The sequence below is a fragment of the Bipolaris victoriae genome (genome assembly GCF_000527765.1).
Source record: "Bipolaris victoriae FI3 unplaced genomic scaffold scaffold_8, whole genome shotgun sequence".
NCBI classification, from domain to species: Eukaryota; Fungi; Ascomycota; class Dothideomycetes; order Pleosporales; family Pleosporaceae; genus Bipolaris; species Bipolaris victoriae.
The window spans coordinates 318,464-337,014 of NW_014575384.1; the positions used below are offsets into that span (position 1 = coordinate 318,464).

Consider the following 18,551-nt stretch of genomic DNA (forward strand, 5'->3'; position numbering starts at 1 on the left):
CTAGCGTCCGACTAGCGTGCATTCCCCTGCAGCCTCTCGCTTTGGCAACGCAAACGCGTAAACACTGACCCTCATGTAGCAAAACACGCCTTCACATTCAACTTCATCGCCACCACACCTTCCTTTCGTCTACATTCGTTGCATCTTGCCCGTGTCTTGTCGCTCGAACAGTCACGTGTGACAAGTGCTTTTTTTCTTTCGACCTTGTCCCCCGTCCTGGGGACTCGACTTTAGCCCACCATGTCCGACTCCCTAATGGACGACTCCGTATTCGACGAAGGCGCGAGCTCTGACTTCGCCCCGCCTGCAAAGGCCGCCAAAGCCACCAAGGCAGCGGCGAAACCGAAAGCACCCGCCACAAAGAAAGCAGCTGGTCCTGCAAAACCTCGAGGCAGACCCGCCGGCGCCACTGCAAAGCCGAAAGCGAAGGCTGCACCTAAGAAGAAGGCAAAGGCCGACTCAGACATCGAGAACTCAGATGTAGACATGGATGAGGACCCTGTAGACGTCGATGAGTCGCTGCTCGCAGACACACCAAAGCCCAAAAAAGCACCAGCCCCCAAGAAGCCGAGCAGCAAACCCCCCGCAGATATTGCCAATGACAGCTTTGGTGGAGATGGCGATGACGAGCCAGCTGCAAAGCCCAAGAAGGGCGGTGCCAGCAGCAAGTACCAGATGGTGAGTATTGCAATTGCAATTGGCGAAATACCGACTAACACAATCATAGTTGACGCACTTGGAGCATATTATGAAGCGCCCTGATACATACATTGGTTCCGTAGAACGACAAACGGATAAGATGTGGGTGTATAATTCGGAGAGCGAGGCGATGGAATACCGTGACGTGTCATACGTCCCCGGTCTGTACAAGATCTTTGACGAGATTCTTGTCAACGCCGCCGATAACAAACAAAACGACAAGAATATGAGTGAGATCAGAGTAACGGTCGACCGAGAGAGTGGCGAGATCTCCATCAGGAACGATGGCAAGGGAATTCCAATTGAGATTCATAAAGTGTGTTGCCCACGACCTCCTAAAATTACCTGCTGACTCGGTTAGGAACACGGCATCTATGTACCAGAGATGATTTTCGGTCATCTTCTCACCTCGTCCAACTATGACGACGACCAACAAAAAGTCACCGGTGGTCGCAACGGTTACGGAGCCAAGCTCTGTAACGTATTCAGTACCGAATTCACAGTCGAGACCGTCGATTCGAAACAGAAGAAGAAGTACAAGCAAACATGGACGGAGAACATGAGCAAGATGGGCAAAGCCAAGATTACCGACATCAAAGCGGACGATTACACTAAGGTCAGCTGGAAGGCCGACTACGCTAGGTTCGGCATGGAGGGCATCGACGACGATTTTGAAGCCATGGTCAAACGCAGGACCTACGATATGGCGGGTACGCTACGGGGCGTCAAGGTTTACCTTAACGGCGAGCGCATCAAGATCACATCGTTTGCCAAATACATGGAAATGTACACAAAGTCTATCTCGCGCGACCAGGGCAACAGCGAAGATGAGAAGGAGAAGGATGTCATCATTACCGACAAGCTCGAACGCTGGGACATTGGTTTTGCTGTTTCAGATGGTGCCTTTAATCAGGTATCCTTTGTCAACTCTATCGCGACAACATCCGGTGGTACGCACGTAAATCACATTGCCGACCAGATCGTCGAGAAGCTCATGGCCATTGTCAACAAGAAAAACAAAGCCGCTGTCAAGCTCAAGCCTGCACAGATTAAGAACCATCTTTTTCTGTTTGTCAATTGTTCCATCGTGAACCCTGCCTTCACATCTCAGACAAAAGAGCAGCTCACTACCAAGCCCAGTCAGTTTGGCAGCAAGCCCGTCCTCAGCGACAAGTTCCTGAATGCCATTGCCAAGACCGATGTCATTCAGAACATTATGCACTTTGCTCAGCAAAAGGCTGACCAGATGATGAAGAAGACCGATGGCAACAAGCGTAACCGAATCAACAACGCAAAGTTGACAGATGCCAATAAGGCGGGCACCAAGGACGGACATCTTTGCACTCTCATCCTCACTGAGGGTGAGTCGGCTAGTGTTCTTGCACTTGCTGGACGTGCTGTCGTCAACCAGGACTTGTTTGGTGTCTTCCCGCTTCGTGGTAAGCTTCTCAACGTCCGTGACGCCACGGTCGATCAGATCATGAAGAATGCCGAGATTCAGAACATCAAGAAATTCATGGGTCTTCAGCACAAGAAGGAGTATACGGTGGCAGACATGAAAAGCTTGCGTTACGGCCATCTCATGATTATGACGGATCAGGATCACGACGGTAGCCATATCAAGGGGCTGTTGATCAACTTTCTTCAGTGCCAGTTTCCGAGCTTGCTCAAGATCCCAGGTTTCCTACTGGAGTTCATCACGCCCATTGTCAAGGTCTGGAAGGGTGACCAAAAGAACCCACGCAACATGAAGAGTTTCTTCTCCATGCCAGAATACGAGGAGTGGAAAGAACAACACGCACATGAAAAGGGCTGGGATCACAAGTACTACAAGGGATTGGGTACCAGCGACATTCCCGATGCTCAGATTTACTTCAAGGATCTCGACACCCATATGAAGCGCTTCCAGGTCATGCGAGAAGAGGAGGAAAAGCTCATAGAATTGGCTTTCTCGAAGAAGAAGGCGGATGCTCGTAAAGACTGGCTACGCGACTTTGTACCAGGTCGGCATCTTGACCTGACCACTCCAGACATTTCCTATGACGATTTCGTCAACAAGGAATTGATTCTGTTTTCCATGGCTGATAACGTGCGATCTATCCCGTCCGTTATTGATGGCCTGAAGCCCGGTCAGCGGAAAGTGATGTACACTTGCTTTAGGCGTAACATCAAGAAGGATGTCAAGGTGGTTGAGCTTGCTGGTGCAGTCTCCGGATCTACCGACTATGCTCACGGAGAAGCTTCGATGCAGGGTACCATTGTCGGTCTCGCACAGAATTTTGTTGGAACCAACAATATAAACTTCTTGGAGCCAAGTGGTAACTTTGGTTCTCGTCTCAAGGGTGGTGCCGACGCTGCCAGCGCCAGGTACATTTACACTCGTCTGACACCATTTGCAAGACGCATCTTTCATCCCCACGATGATGCGTTATTGAAGTACGGCGAATCCGATGGCAACAAGATTGAACCGGAGATGTATGTACCCATTCTGCCTACGATTCTCATTAATGGCTCAAGTGGTATCGGTACTGGTTGGAGTTCTGAAATTCCTAACTTTAACCCCATGGATATCATCGAGAACATCAGGCGCCGAATGCAACCAGGTGCTACCAAAGAGGATATGTCACCTATGGTCCCCTGGTATAAGGGCTTCACCGGAACGACCACTGTCCTTGGTCCTGACCGCTACCAGTTCACGGGTACTGTTCGACAGACTGGTGATAACGAGATTGAAATCACTGAGCTTCCTGTTCGCTACTGGACCCAGGACTTCAAGGAGAAACTTGAGGAAATCATCAAGGCGGAAAAGGGTCCCTCATTTATCAAGGATTACATTGACTACAACACCCCAGATCGCGTCCACTTTGTCATCAAGATGGAGGACAAGTACATGACAGCCGCTCTTGCTAAGGGCCTCGAGGAGATGTTCAAATTATACAAGCCTCAAGCCACCAGCAATCTTGTTGCATTCGATGCACAAGGACGTATTCACAAGTACTCAACCGTCCTTGACATTATTGAGGAATTTTACCACATCCGTCTGCGGTACTACGAGAAGCGAAAGCAACATCAACTTCAAGTCATGGAGAAGGAGCTTCTCAAGTTGACGAACCAAGCTAGATTCATTCAGATGATTATCGATGGAAAGCTTACGGTTTCCAAGAAGAAGAAGTCTGCCCTTGTCCAAGAACTCAAGAAACTTGGCTTTGCACCGGTCCCCAAGGTCGAAGATGCGAAGAATGCAGGCGAAGAGGAAGATGCTCAGGAGGACGAATCAGACGAGGCTGAAGTCGAAGTGTCCGCCAACGACTACGACTATTTGCTTGGCGTAAGTACTCATACACCTGAATAGTGTGTCAAAATGCTAACAGTTTACAGATGGCCATTTGGTCTTTGACGCAAGAGCGGGTCGAAAAGCTCTTGAAGCAGATTGGCGAGAGGCAGGAAGAGGTCGACACCCTTATCAAACTCTCACCCAAGGATATCTGGAACGTTGACCTTGACGCGTTCATGGATGAATGGAATGTGCAGCAAGAAGAAGAAACCAAGCGCAAGAAGAAGATTGCTAGCATGACCCGTCGCGCTTCCCAGAAACTTGGCATTGCTGGAGGCAAGGGTACCAAGGGAAAGAAGAAGAGAAAGATGGACGGCTCTGACTCGGACGCTTCTGACTCGGACTTTGGCCCGGCTAAGAAGAAGCCAAAGCCCAAGAAAGAGGGACTGCTCAGTTACCTTCAACAAGAACCTGTCAAGAAGCCATCAGCAGCAGAAGCTCTCAAGAGCAGTAGCGCGTTCGGCTCCGCGGCACCACAGAAACAAGGTACGCTGCTCTCACATCTCGTGAAGAAGGAGGCAACACCGCAGACCGATGGAGCGTCGGATAGCAGGCCAGGCACTGCAGACTCAAAGCCAGCACCTGCGAAGCGGGGTCGCCCTGCTGGTTCAAAGGCTATCAAGAAAGACCCGGTTCCTTCGGATGACGAAGACTCCGACGTCTTTGCTGCAGTAGCTGCGGAAGCCGCCAAAGAGCCTGCGAAAGCTGCTGCCCCAGCTCGAGCTGCTCGAGGCGCAACCAAACAAGCGACCAAATACAACCTCGGTAGCGACTCTGACGATGACGACGAGGATCTCCTTGGCGACGTCAGCAGCATGGTCAAGACAATCGGATCTGGTACAAACGGCGTCCCAATGTTTAAGACGACAACTGTGGCCCGGCCAGGTAGCAATGGCAACCCTCGCTCTGGCAGTTCGGCTGGCATCAAAAAGAACAGCATTGTTGATGTGGACGGTGACACTACCAACTACGAAGGTCTAATGCCTCAGTCTTCACCACAGCGCCCTGCTCCTCGAAATGTCAATGACACTATCATGAGCTCGGATGATGATGACTTCAACCTCAGTGTCAAGAAACCAGCTGCGACTAAGTTGACTGCTAGACCCGCCCCGAAACCCAAGGCTGCTGCTGTCAAACCTGTACCAAAGCCGAAAGCCGTTGCGAAGAAGCCTGCTGCTCAGAGCCCAGCAGCGAAGGCTTACGCGAAGAAGCATGGCAAGGACACAGAAACAGGCAAGACCGCATCCAAGAAGAAGAAGGCTGCCGATTCAGATGAAGACAAGGATATGGAGGACGCAGACGATCTTGCCAACGACCTACTGTCGGACGAAGATGAAGATGAGCCAACTCCCAAGCCAGCTGCACGCGCACCTGCCGCTCGGCCTGGTCGCAGAGCTGCTGCTAAGCCGGCCAAGTACGTTGTTAGTGATGACGAAGCCGACTCTGATGATGCGTCTGAGCCTAGTTTCGATGACGACGATGACAGCGAGTAAACTGACTAGCTTGATGGAGGTCTCTATGTACATGTGAGGGGGTGGTGGGTTGTTTGATACCCGGATTAATCAATGGCGTTTTTTTCTGAGACCAGGGGTGTGGCATACGGCTACGGATGCAGTGGTTCACATGGCGTTTGGTGTCGGTGCTTCATAATACGGGGTTTCCACGCATGCGCATACATTATATTACATTCCGCTATATACGCGTAGTTAAATTCATGCGCTTTTGCATTTCTCACATGCTTGCTTTTGTATAGTGACCCGGTTCTATTGTGAGATGCAACAAGTATCTGCACGGTAAAAGACATGCCGGTTACATGAGGCCTGGATCTTACCAACTAGATATTTCCACAGCCTCAGTATTAGAAATAAATCCGTCACTGCGACGACAAGTTTTACACTATATCGAAGAGAAAGTACACACAAGAGTCCAGACCTTTATAGACGCATCCATACTACCCACGTGTACATGCAACACAGAGCCAGCTCCATTCACATACCCGCTCACCCACTCTTCTTCTTCTTCTTCACTAAAACTCGCATAGTGTCCTAAAAAAAAGAAAATACAAATACCTTTCTTTGCTCGGTGCCCTTGAGAGCCTACACACACGTACACGCATCTCGCCTTGCTGCATAATAGCTGGTCACGTTGGAAAGCGAGGACTAAGAGGATTTGGGGAGGGGGGGGGAAAACAACCACGTTTGTAGTCATGAGATCACTTTTGGGGGGGCTTTTCTTTATGGTGATAGGTGGTTATGTGTGTGTGATTTTAGACGGGTGGTAATGGGACAAGTAGAGACGAGGTAAAGAAGGGTGCGTAGGCATGGATGGAAGTGTGTTTGTTACAATATTTGCATAGTTGGGGACTGGGTAGAATAAGAAAATGAGGATAGTCAGGCTGAGTGGGGAGTGAGAAGTGATACATTACTTTGTGGCTATGGGGAAGGGCGTGCTAGGGAAAAATAGGAAGGGCGGAGTGGAGAGCGGAAGTTGTCCCTGCACGGTCTAGATGTTTCTGGTTGTGCTCAGTGTCATGAGCTTCCCTTTACACTGTGCGACAATGGTGTGCTGTTCTCTGCCGGGGTGGGAATATGTGTGTATGTGTGGCGGAAGCACAGCCTAGGGATTTCGGATGGAGGGAAGCCTGAGGCAGCATGACAAATAGTGGTTTGTGAGAAATGAGAGGATGATGACACATATGGGCAGCGATAGCGTAGATAAGTGAGAATTGGGCAAAAGATAAGAAAAAGAGAGGTGTGTATTGGTGCACGCTGCGCGGGCAGATACATGGGATATTTGGAATACACAATATATGGTTGGGGATCTCAGTGGCATGGTGAAGAAGAGGAAAAGGGAAGGGGGAGAATAGTGAGGCATACTAACTTTTGCCCCATTTTGCTTCCAGGCCTGTCTAGGCCCTTTCTTTCCACTTTGTCCAACCCGGCTCTTGTGTTGCAAAAGACTCGCACCGTGACACCTGTCAGAGCTGTCAGGAACATGCCAATCCTTTCTTATTGGTACGTTGTTTAGCCAGAACCATCTACTGTACTACGTTGTCCTCTTTTTGCGCATCTGATCCAGAACGAATCCTTGGAGGGGGGCCAGGATCCGCCGTCCGGATTGCCAAACGCACTGTATGCATGCAAGTTCCCTATTTATGCGTACCTTTTTTTCATACTATCCAATTATTCGTGGTAGATGTGTTCTAGTCGATGGAAGTTCTCGCTCTGTGTCAAATCATGGGAGGCTGTCTTGTACACTACAAAGGCTTCCCAGGTCGATGGAGTCTTGTTCGGGCACTACTTTAGCCTTGTATAGTAGATGGGAATCGCTAGGCAGGCCATCCGCGTATCCGTTAGCCCAGGAAATGAACATGGTGGATTATTGTAGTGCCGATGACGGATATCTATCGTAAGTAGTACTTGTACGAAGAGGGGCGGGGCCAGACCTCATCGTCTCACTTGATTCATCCCTCACTTTTTCCATCATCGAGCGGATGCACTCGCATCCGTGACGTAGTAGGATACCACAGAGATTCTAGATGGCTACCTTCATTAACGGATATACGGGCATGATCAGACGAACCCCTGCTCTGCAGATAATATTGTAGTTCGTCCCACCCTGCAGAAAAACGCCACAAAGCTTGAGTTCATCATCACAGTTGTCCGGCAGAGCCTGCCCGAGGAGACGGGAGGCTCGCCCTCGATTATGGCACATATCCCGGTGCCCCCACGGAATGTGATGTGTTCAAGAGTCTGGTTCTTTGTGACGCCTGTGAGCACTCGTTCCTGGCGTGACAGCGGGACTAGGTTTCTCCATGTGGCAAGCCGGAGGCGATGACCCAGGTACACTCTTGAGCATTACTCAGTGTAAATACAAGCTGGCCGTACCCACAAGTCAAGGAAATAACAATCAAGAAAAGGGTAGTGCAGGCGTGATTCAGTGGGGCAGTGTGTTGATTGCGTTCAAAGCATGTGTCTCGCTACGCTGCGCGGAGCTTGTCTCAACGGGCCACCCGACGGGCACGAGGGATGGAGATTTTGACAACGTCGTCGCACGATATGCTGTAGCAGCGATTTTGGCGCGCCGTTTGAGCTCGGGTGCAAAGCCGAACATGTTGTAACATAAGCTTGAGATGCTGTGAGCAGACCCTTTACGCGTACATACTGCCCCGCTGTGCCACGCCCCTACAGGCATCCCACGCAATAAATTCGCAGTTGATCGAAGCATCCTAAATAACCAAAGCAGCTTTGCAGTCTTATAGACTTTTCAAGAGGCCATGGTGTTTGCGCGTTGTGTGCCAGATAAAGTTCTTCCTTCCAGTGCTCCGAAAAGTAGACAAAGATAGACAGGCATTGGAGGTTGTTGTGTTAACGAAGAGCTTGTATACATATGTATGTACTTAGTCATTTTCGGAAATGTTAAGCGACTCTTTTCAGTATACGTACCTACGCTGGATCTTTGAATGGCTTCAAAGAATTTCTTCGGTCTAGATTCATTGGTGCCAATTACTCGCAGACTTCAGTCAACCTAAAAAACCTCCGTTGCATGGCGACGCTAATCTTGCAGTCAAGAAGATACACATTCTCACATCGACAGTGTTGGAGACACCCAATAGTGAGAACTGTGACCTCTTGCATGATACTGGTGTGTATCCAAGCACGGAGAGCTTAGTGCGTTATGAAAAGTAAGCTATGCTGCCCTCGACAACTCCAGTCATGTGAATCCACCTTAAGAGGTAGGGGTGATAAGACAGCTCCACGAACCGCGCGTATACGTGGGAGGAAGCCCATAGACTTGGCAATGATCCGCCTCGGAGACACTGGCACATATCGTCAGCTGTTCCGGATTCGGGCTGGCAAGCTATTCGCCCTGTGTTTGTCTAAGACACTGCTTCATTTACCGCTCAACCCATATCTCAGGAAACGCTATCTTGAGTCTGGTCCAATGGGTGTAAAATTTGCAAGGATAAAGTGCTCGGTCATGAATTTGTCTTGCTCTTTCTCGGTTCAGATGGCAATATTGGACTCGAGTTCGATAAGCGTTGAGAATTGCCGCCGGCCAATCGTCCTGCCTTTGGCTATGTTCGTCCCTCAGCTCACAGCCCGTACTCGCATCACAGCGGCAATACCCGGGATGCCCCAGGTTACTTGGACTTTCTGTCATCTCACATTGACGGCTTCTGTGTAACCAACGGAAATGGAGAGATTCTGCTGTCTGCATGGCCATCGATTGTGCGTGTGCATATCCTGCGTAGTCTGACACTGTGCGAATGGCCTAGTGTTTCTAATGGCATCATGTTAGCAGCCAATAACATCGGCACTTCAAAGAGCCCTGTGTATGATCTCACGAAGGCGTTGTGCTTTGACCGGAAGGTAGAGTGAGTTGTTCGAATCTCCCACCGCCGGGGGCGCGCAGTGACAGCAGGCTCGGCGGTATGTATCCATGGCACTTCACATGAAGGTACCACTCCTGAAGAACTTGGAGAAAAGATGATCCTAGAAGAACTTTTGGATGTGCTTGGTCAATCAGTTGTTACGGCTTGCCACAGGCAAAGCTGCAGCTTGGCCTTTGTCTTCTTTGAGCGGTCTGTACTGAGACATCATCACCGCTCTTCTCTTTGAATTAGCACTCCATCAGTCCAACTGCATCCTCAAGTAATTGAGACAAGACGCTTTGTTGGTCGATGTCCGGTGAGGCACAGGTCAAGTGAAAGTTGGAATCTAAAAACTTTGCTTCGCGAGTAAGTGAAAAGGCTTGCATCAAAATGCGCCATGTCTCAGTATGAGGAAAGACACATTTCCAGACCGGGAAGTATACCCTGACTCCCTTAGTGGAGATGTATGGTCGATGCGGCAAGCGAGCTCTTTTCTGGGTCATACATCTCGAGTATCCTTAACGGAAGCAAGGCTGATATCACAGACCGATAAAAGATGAACCAATCGATTGCTTCGCTGAATTCAGAATTGTGTAGGCGTCCGAGATACACAAAAAAACGGGCCACGTTTGCAACAAAAGCCAAGAAAGTACGTGCATTTGTATACCGCGGTAGGCTGCAGGTAAACGCACTACCGATTCGTTATTTCACGCCATTCCAACAAGGTGCATGACAGGTGGGCTTGCTCTTCTGAGGTAGCCATAGCCCGGGTAATGGAGGGCTAGTACTATTCTGAAGTGCGGTGGTGTTACCCATGCGTAGGAGAGACACTTGCAGCGTTGCGCGATCGTAGGTAGCCTTCTAGGGTTTCGCCTTCCACTGCCAGCATGACAAATCATTTTCTCTCCAATTGCATCTTGTGTTGACGGGAACCATGTACAGTTAGCTGTGACTCTCAGAAAACGTACTGTTTCTCACTTAGCGTTGTGGTGGACTGGCGATTCGCGTTATTGCCATGGGCGTCCACGTTCCCCAGCCTATTGGAAATGTTTTTGATTGACATTGGCTGTTAGGCCAAGGGCATTAAACAAAGAGGCCGGACCGTATGTCCCTGCTAGGATGCAGGGTTCAGCACGGGAAGTGTGTTTGATGTCTTGTGACACCATTCCCTCGATTCATCTTGCACCATCGCAATGCCCAAAGCCCAGCACTTGTTGTGGGTAACGGTCGTTTGGTCCGACTGTGGGCCCGCCGTCTTGCAGCCTGTCAAGCCATGCAGTGTGCGTCCTGGAACCCAGGCACTCCCACCCACACACCGGACGTCGTCTGCACTGCGCTTAGGCAAGCTTTGGCGACGCAATTCGCTGGGGTGAACAGCTAGTGGGCCGAAGTGAAGGTGGATGTTGATCCGTTAAAAGGAACCAGTGATAGCACAAGTATATGTCGCTGCATTTGTTGTGCATTGGCTGTCTCCTGGAAAGTCACTCCCGAACGATCCTTTACGACATTCGAATTTGCCAGGAATTACTTTGCCCTACGAGCACGTCATTGAAACTGTACCCTTATCACATTCCGGTAAAGAAAGCCCATCCATAGCTGGCTCTCTTCGGTATCAACTGACCTGGCATGTCAAAGTCACCGGCTAGCTTGTATTGCTGCGATAACCCAGCGAATTTATCTGTTGGACACCACGCGAGGTCCAGCTAATCGCCACGGGACCGTACTGTTTGTTGAGCGAAGCCACCTGAATATCAGAGCTAGACCGACACGACCTGCACGCCTCTCTACCTACTTCCAGTCGGCGTTGACTGACTCAACTCACGAACGCAACAGGTGCGTCGCAACAGCCATCAGTCCCATTCTTTCGCGATGCTGACGATACCCAGGTCGATTACCAACGTGGATATATATTCCAACACGTCCTCGCCGGTAACAGGTATAAGGCGATCATCTGGTCCTCGTGAGCGTTTCGCAAACGCCTGGACACCAGTCTCTTCTTCTCGTTACCGCCGCCACCAAACTTCTCTTTACCCAAAGTCAATCTTTGTTCCACAGCAGCCCGGTCTTCCTATCAACTTGATTTTCGCTCTCTTATCTGTCAGGTACACTGGTACCCGGTCGTGAGCTTCCACGTCTTTGCTTTCGCCATTTCCAGGTGATCGCAAGCCCTCCGGAATGAACATACAGGACTTGCTGAACCCTTCTTGCGGTGATCGCCATGACCATCGCCACCCAGAGTCTCCGACACCATCGTCACACCCGGTAGCGACACTGCCAGCGCTTAGGCGACAAAAGATACCAAAGGATGCTCCAATATTTTCAGAAGGCAACAGAACCGTGGGAATAGTCAACTTCGCCCCTCACGAAGCGGGAAACGACGAAGAATTCCTTGAACAACACCGTAGATTCCAGATCTACCCGTTAGGTGAGATCTCAAGAAAGGGAGTTCGACACATCCCATATAACAGCGATAAGAAAGACTTTCTTGAGAAGACTGGACGCGATGCATTCGAAAGTAAGGTCAGCCTTTTGAGGTTGATAGTAGATGCTGACTTGCGTATAGTGTTCCAGTACACATACAAGCTCCCTGGTGAAGATAAGCCGTATGTCGTCGTCTGGGACTACAACGTCGGCCTCGTCCGTATGACGCCTTTCTTCAAGTCGTGCAAATACTCAAAGGTAAGTACTTGGTTCTACAACATTCGAGTAGGATACTAAGTTTTGCAGACGATACCCGCAAAGGCATTGAGAGAGAATCCCGGGCTCAAGGATATCAGCTATAGTATAACTGGGGGTGCTCTGGTGTGTCAAGGTCAGTCAAGTCAATCCCAGACTGTCCAGACACTCTACTAACATTTTGTAGGATATTGGATACCGTACCAGGCTGCCAGAGCTATAGCTGCAACCTTCTGTTATGACATTCGATGGGCGCTTACTCCTGTCTTCGGTAACGATTTTCCTTCGATTTGCCTGACGCCAGATGATCCCTGTTTCGCAAAGTTTGTCATTGACCCAGCCATCGTACGGTACTGTAGTGAGGAGACCACAAAATTCAGAGAACTTGGATCTGCGTATGAAGTCCATAGGCCGGTCGCCCCGACACAAGTGGAGGCACCAACGTCGCGCTCTGAACAGCCACCGCTCAGCGCCCGAGTTGTCAGGCAACGGCGCGCGCGACCCGCAGATATAGAGAGCGGATATGGAACCGATACAGAGCGGAACGACAGGTATCTCTTTTCTCCTGAGGTATCTCCACGCACTCGCTTCACGCCCATCAATCGGCCACGCTCGCCGTACTCTCCCCGCACAGCAGAGTCTTCGTTTGTGAGCTCACCAGTCAGCATGCGTGCGCCTCCAGGATTGCATACACCGACATCGACTCCATATGAGTACTCTGGCGAGGTCTTTCGGGCAAAGCGGTCGCATTCCAAGGTGGCTTGTTGCGAGCATCCTGCCGATGAAGCTGTCGCTCGCCCTCCAACAGCCGCCACAGTCGACAGTGCACACGGATGCGAGATGTGCGTTGGTGATGATAACCACAGCCACTTCGATATGGACGCGGCAGAGATGTTGCTTTCGCTGCGTACAGCGGACAACGGGATGCCACCATCAAAGCGTACGCGTCGGAGCTCGTGATGTTCGAAACAGTGTATGCCAACTTCCTGCTTTGAGGACGGTGATTACTAAAGCACGGCGGTTGATGTCTTCCCTTTCCGTCTGCTCATGACATTTGCTAGCCTTTCCAGCGTTTCTTGTCGGCACACTCGTTGAGCAACTGCATTTAGTTCAGTTCGTGCATTTCGGTATTAAGAGGGCGCGCCATCGGCGCCTAGGTACGGTCATATGTTATGTCTTCATGTTTATGCGGTCATATACAGTGAATAGAAAAGTGCATTTGCAATCCAATGTCGAGTAGATCAGACAAACAACATGCTCGAGAACATAGATGGTGAGATGGATAGATGAATTCGGTCTCTAAGAACATTTCATTTGTAATCATTGCAATGCCGTTGTATGACTGACCAAAACCTCATTGGGTAAGTTCACTTCGATGCTGCCCGGTTCTTCTCTTTCATCTTTTCCAGTCTCTTGAGGGTGGACGAGATGATTGTGTCCTCAGAAAAGACACATGTGACACTCTCTTGTTTTATCACTGCTGCAGCCCACTTGGAAAAGTTGGGAAGTGCATCCAAGTCCGCTGCAATGGACTTGGGGAGTACACCGTGTCTTGAGAATGCATATATCCGGATAATGAAAGGCGCCGTTAGTGCCTACGAGATCATTAGTGATGCTGCTACTAGCATGAGTCCTGATCATACCTCTGCCAGTGTGAGCTTCTCACTACCGCCGAAGAATGGCTTTGCATCTTTCAGAAGAGGCTCCAGTTCTTTGCTCACGGTTTCAATAAATTCCTGGCTCAGCTTTGCCTTTTCCTCTTCAGAATCTTGCATCAAGATCTTGAACCAATGGCTGCCAGCCTTGGTAGTCCAGGTATCGACAAAAAAATTGATTTTAGCACGGGTCAAGGCAGCTTCTGGGGATCCTGTTGCAGGGAAGAGATGCGAGGGATAGGCGTCAGCCAGGAATGTTGAAACGATGGCTGACTCAGTAACGATCTCTCCATTGAAGTTGATGGCAGGAACAAGACCTCTCTGCATATGGGTCAACTACGCATCGACCTACAAAGCCCAGACATGGACTTACAGGGTTGATTTCCAGATACCAAGGCTCTCTCGGAGTATCCAAATCGATTATAACTTCCTCATACGGCAAACCCAGTTCTTTTAGAACAATGTGAGCTCGGTGAGCATAAGGGCAGCCATGATTTGTGTAGAGCGTGATTTTGGGAGCATTGCCATTAACGTGCGCCATTATGATGGAGTTATCAGGATAGTGTGAACGCGGTTGCAGGGATTGTAGGGTAGTGAAGTGAAAAATACTATTTGAAAACACTTGTGATACTTGACTTCGATAAGTTTGCAGCATCTACTAAATAGCCGCGACCATCAACAAGATATACGTACCCGGAGCTCCCGAAGCTCGGTATGCTGCTTATCAATCAGGTCATATATGGATTGCATCAACATGCAGCAGGATTGTGCGGTGCGGGGCATGTCCGATTTGAGTGGAGCGCCATCGGGTGCCGATTTCTAAGCTCTTTCGTGTTGCCCCGACGTCCTTGTGCTTCAGCACTAATGTGACAACAAAAGCGCCCAATATCCCGCAGTTCGTGCTTTGGCATGTCCAGTCTAAGCATGAGCGGTAAAAAGGGGTATCCAGAACCCTGCAAATAGACTTGGTGGTGAGACATATTGTCTCCGTCCGACAGAGGGGCGCAGCCCTTCGTAGTACACCGGTCGAGATCTCTCGTTCCAAAGGAGAGGAGCTGATAGGCATCGCCACAATGTATCGGGTAGACGCATGCCCTTGTCTGACCACAAGTGCCCGTATTCAACCATAACTCAGGATAATCGTCCATCTACAGCATTTCAACATGGTCGTCGCTTTGCACTGGCTTAACAGATAACACCGTCACCTTCGACTTTCCACTCCATCGCATTGATGTCTGTCTGCTTCTTCTTCGCTCTGCGCTTCTCGTTGCGCAACCGCCTCTTCTCTTCGGCGTCCTTTTCCATCTGTTCCCTATTCATCGCCAGCCTGGTGTCCAAATCTGTGACTTCAAGAACCTTTGCCTCGTCCTGTTTTCGCTTGAGATATCGTAGTCGGTCTCGAACTTCTTGGAGAGTTGCGCGGCGTACTTCGCCGGACTGGCCGGTAGCGATCAAATGTTGCTTGCTGTTGAGATGCTCGACGTACTGAATGTTGTCCCTGGAGGGTTGTTAGCGAAAGCAAGTCAGCCCTCGCTGTAAAAGGGAGACGCACTTGAATGTCAGGTCGCAGGCTCCGCAATATGCACCAGCACCACGTCCTCTCTTGCCAACTGCAGCAGCAGCTGATGTGAGGGTTTGCTTTCCGATCATTTTGCTCCAATCTATACGTTCTGCTCTCGCTTCCGTCTGCTTCAGATCCTCAGGCGTGGACGCTCTCCGTCTATACGACTTGCCAGCCATCTTTGCTTCATATCGCTCCTTCCCCTCCTCACGCTCTTTTGCCTCTCTCTCCTTGGCCTTTTTTGCCATCTCGTCGCGGTCCCATGTTTTCCTGAAATCCGTATCACCGCCCCCCGTCGTTCCGTATGCGCCTGCTTTGCCGCTCATGACGGGCAGTGGTAGAGAGACACGTCCTTTACTCTATTGATGATGGAAAATTCGGTGAATCACTAGGTTCCGGTCGAGCCCCCGTCGTATCTGGATGGCGCGTAGGTGTTTTCACAGGTGAAAGTAAGTCGAGTATTGGTGTGTAGTTACAGGCGCGTAGTTTTCGAAAGTCAAGCTCGCGACTTTCTGGTCCGTGACGCACGGACTTTACTACTGAGCTTTGGGCAGGTATGCATCATCGCCATCACCACGTATTACAATCGATAATACATATGTATAGAAAAGACAAAATCCATGTACATTGATTGATATTTCAAGATATTTCATCTCGTTCTAGCTCTGAATATTTACTACGTGTCATCATGATCACGATTGAATAGAAGGAAAATCGGAAAAAAGTACTCCTCGCTATGCTCCGATTTCCTGTTAGTGTCTTAGTAGTAGACACATCTAGCCATAAGCCAATTTCATGCCACCATATGATAGCGAAGCGAAACTTATGGACACACATGACATTTCTGTCACATGCTTTCCATGATTGCTGAATACTGAAAGTGTGCCTGTGAGATGATCGCAAGCGCGATTGTGTCGGGCCATAAGGAATTCCCGCAACCCTAGTACGGGTATGGACCAGCTCCACGAGGAAATCCTACGTGTTGGCCTGGTGCTGGCGGCGGTGGCGGTACGGGTACTGGAGGCGGTCCGCGGGCTACTCTGCCGACTGCCATGTGTCCATGAGACACTGAGCTATCTCTGTCCTGTCGTCTTTTTTTCTTCTTCTCTTTGACACCATAGCCTATGTCAGTGTAACCTGCAGCGGCAAAAGGCGGCTCAACGACCTCTCGGGAATGATCATCCGGCAGCCTGAGGTCAACAAGGCTGTAGAAGTAATCCAAGACTTCCGGGTAGCGAAGAACCGATGCTCGCCAATCGGCGTCGATGCCACGCTTGAGCTCAGCATGGGCTTCTGCGATTTGTGTCTGAAGCGTCGCCACGTACATGGGGTGTATTGGCGGATGACCGGAATATCGCATGTAGACTTCGTAGTGTGGGAGCGAGGCAAGGTATGCTGAATGGGCTTGCTTGCGAGTTGACGTCAATCGCTCAAAAGCATTCAAGATATGCTGACGCGCGTGGTTAATCACCCAGTCTCTACAGCTCAAGTCAGCATTCGTTTTGGGAGGATGATAGAATGTGTAGTACCTTATTTCAGCCAGCCTCTCATCCATGGCACGCTGCTCGGCCTGCTTGACTGCAATTTGCAGGCGCTCCGACTCGCAGGAGCATTCGGGATAGGGCGGCGCATTGCAGATGGCACAGTTGGGAGCTGCATCCATGTCATACGGGGGAAGTGGGTGAGCCAGCGTTGATCATTGTCGGTCCAGAGTGGGCCGAACACAATTCCAGTGTGGTTTTAGTGATTGATGGGGATTCACGGGATGAGGATTTGATCTGGAGTGAGGTCGGTTTTAAGACAGTCTGGAAGCGGACAGGCGCTAGGGTAGTCAGGCACAGGGCGGTGACGACGGACAAGTAACATGTTACATGACGATCTTTGTGGAGGCCATCGGCGTGATCTGGCTAGTTTCGTACGGCTTATGGAGTGACGGATGGATTGGGCAGACTTGGGATGCGTTATGAGTTGGCAGAATCGCTAGGATCGGCTCAACCAGTATTAGCTCCGGGGGATGCCAAGACTAATTGCTTCTAGATAGTAGTGTAGTGTAGCATCGATCGAAGGCTACGGATATGGCGATGTTGAACTTGGCCGTCTAATGGTAGCGGAGAGCCGTGTCGGATGGGGGTGTGGGATGTTGTAGTTGTTGATGCCCTCGACCAACCTACCCCGCCTTTGCCCTTGACCCTCGACCTTGCCCGGACCCCACCACCGTGGTATTAATGTCCGACCGAGTAAGACGACAGGGATGTGGCCTTCTCAGTCTTCTTGTCCTACAGTACACAGACCCTTCTGACTGTTGGAATGCTCCCACACAACAGAACAGCCCAATGATGTCAGGATCCACGAAAAAAGAAACAATCCAGACTCTGGATGCACATGCACACGCACACGCACACCCAAACGTTGGCTCCAAGCAGCTGCGCAACACACATGTGCTGTCGACACGGCCGTCTCCTAGCCTTGCGATGGTGTCGACCGATGTGAGTGGCATGTGACATGTGACCCTCGAGCTTTTGTTCACTTGTCCCGTCCGCGGATTGCTGTTCTTGGCCGAGCGCCCTATATCCCAAGGCCCATCTGCAAGCGTTTTCCTTTGGGCTCTCTTGTGGAGAGAGCCCTACCACTAGGTGTGCGTGTAGTATCTAGTACTATGTCCTCGGTAGTAGTGTTGGCTTGAGATACGTAAAGAAGGTCTCTTGCACGTGACAGAGAGCCACGCACTGACACCGCTCTTTGTTCGCTGTTCCAACCACGCTCGCATTCGCCGCACTCGCCGCACTCGTCGCAAATCAGAAGCCGACCTCTCCGATGGACGGCGTCAACCTGACGCAACTGACCGTTCGATGTGAGGCTTGCAGGCGTGCTGGCCTGTCTCCTTATATACTGCCACTATCACTGGCGGATGCGCATCATCATGCCGTCCACAACGCATATCCGGTAGTTTCCCCATTTGCATTGTGAGTCTGGCTGGTCCCGAACCGCCTATCGTCGTCTAGATCCATCTCTTCCAATCGCCGACCGCCGCTGGCGTAGTGGACCAAGCCCACTGTGGTTTTGCAGCACACGAGGGCTGAAGTGGAGTTTGTCAGCTCACCTCGTTGAGGTTCAATAGCCTGCTATGCTTCGGATACTCCGAGTCGTGATTTTGGATAGTCGCAACGTCTTTGAGTCAAACAAGCGTCCCATAACACCCATGTGTCGGGAACAACAAGCCCCAGAGAGGGCCCCTCGGACTAGCAACGACTT

The 18,551-nt window shown here is 50.4% G+C and overlaps 6 protein-coding genes across 6 annotated transcripts; 3 read left to right on the forward strand and 3 right to left on the reverse strand.

Annotated features, from left to right (window-relative positions):
* Nucleotides 1-486: 486 nt before the first annotated feature.
* COCVIDRAFT_87780 (hypothetical protein) lies at nt 487-5,526 on the forward strand (the record flags this gene model as incomplete). The annotated part of the gene is made up of 4 exons (XM_014705532.1): nt 487-678; nt 728-1,015; nt 1,061-4,027; nt 4,078-5,526. 4 exons carry the CDS (start codon nt 487-489, stop codon nt 5,524-5,526), a joined length of 4,896 nt encoding a protein of 1,631 aa, XP_014561018.1.
* Nucleotides 5,527-7,425: 1,899 nt separating this feature from the next.
* COCVIDRAFT_12409 (hypothetical protein) lies at nt 7,426-8,153 on the forward strand (the record flags this gene model as incomplete). Its single annotated transcript, XM_014705423.1, has 3 exons — nt 7,426-7,441; nt 7,641-7,804; nt 7,899-8,153. The coding sequence occupies 3 exons, from the start codon at nt 7,426-7,428 to the stop codon at nt 8,151-8,153; spliced, it is 435 nt and encodes a 144-aa protein (XP_014560909.1).
* A 3,429-nt stretch (nt 8,154-11,582) lies between these two features.
* COCVIDRAFT_87841 (hypothetical protein) lies at nt 11,583-13,043 on the forward strand (the record flags this gene model as incomplete). The annotated part of the gene is made up of 4 exons (XM_014705533.1): nt 11,583-11,922; nt 11,971-12,086; nt 12,135-12,219; nt 12,271-13,043. 4 exons carry the CDS (start codon nt 11,583-11,585, stop codon nt 13,041-13,043), a joined length of 1,314 nt encoding a protein of 437 aa, XP_014561019.1.
* Nucleotides 13,044-13,450: 407 nt separating this feature from the next.
* COCVIDRAFT_87708 (hypothetical protein) lies at nt 13,451-14,279 on the reverse strand (the record flags this gene model as incomplete). The annotated part of the gene is made up of 3 exons (XM_014705534.1): nt 13,451-13,678; nt 13,727-14,059; nt 14,112-14,279. The coding sequence occupies 3 exons, from the start codon at nt 14,277-14,279 to the stop codon at nt 13,451-13,453; spliced, it is 729 nt and encodes a 242-aa protein (XP_014561020.1).
* A 644-nt stretch (nt 14,280-14,923) lies between these two features.
* COCVIDRAFT_87703 (hypothetical protein) lies at nt 14,924-15,625 on the reverse strand (the record flags this gene model as incomplete). The annotated part of the gene is made up of 2 exons (XM_014705535.1): nt 14,924-15,236; nt 15,291-15,625. 2 exons carry the CDS (start codon nt 15,623-15,625, stop codon nt 14,924-14,926), a joined length of 648 nt encoding a protein of 215 aa, XP_014561021.1.
* Nucleotides 15,626-16,239: 614 nt separating this feature from the next.
* On the reverse strand, nt 16,240-16,962 carry COCVIDRAFT_12412 (hypothetical protein; the record flags this gene model as incomplete). Its single annotated transcript, XM_014705424.1, has 2 exons — nt 16,240-16,777; nt 16,829-16,962. The coding sequence occupies 2 exons, from the start codon at nt 16,960-16,962 to the stop codon at nt 16,240-16,242; spliced, it is 672 nt and encodes a 223-aa protein (XP_014560910.1).
* Nucleotides 16,963-18,551: the final 1,589 nt, after the last annotated feature.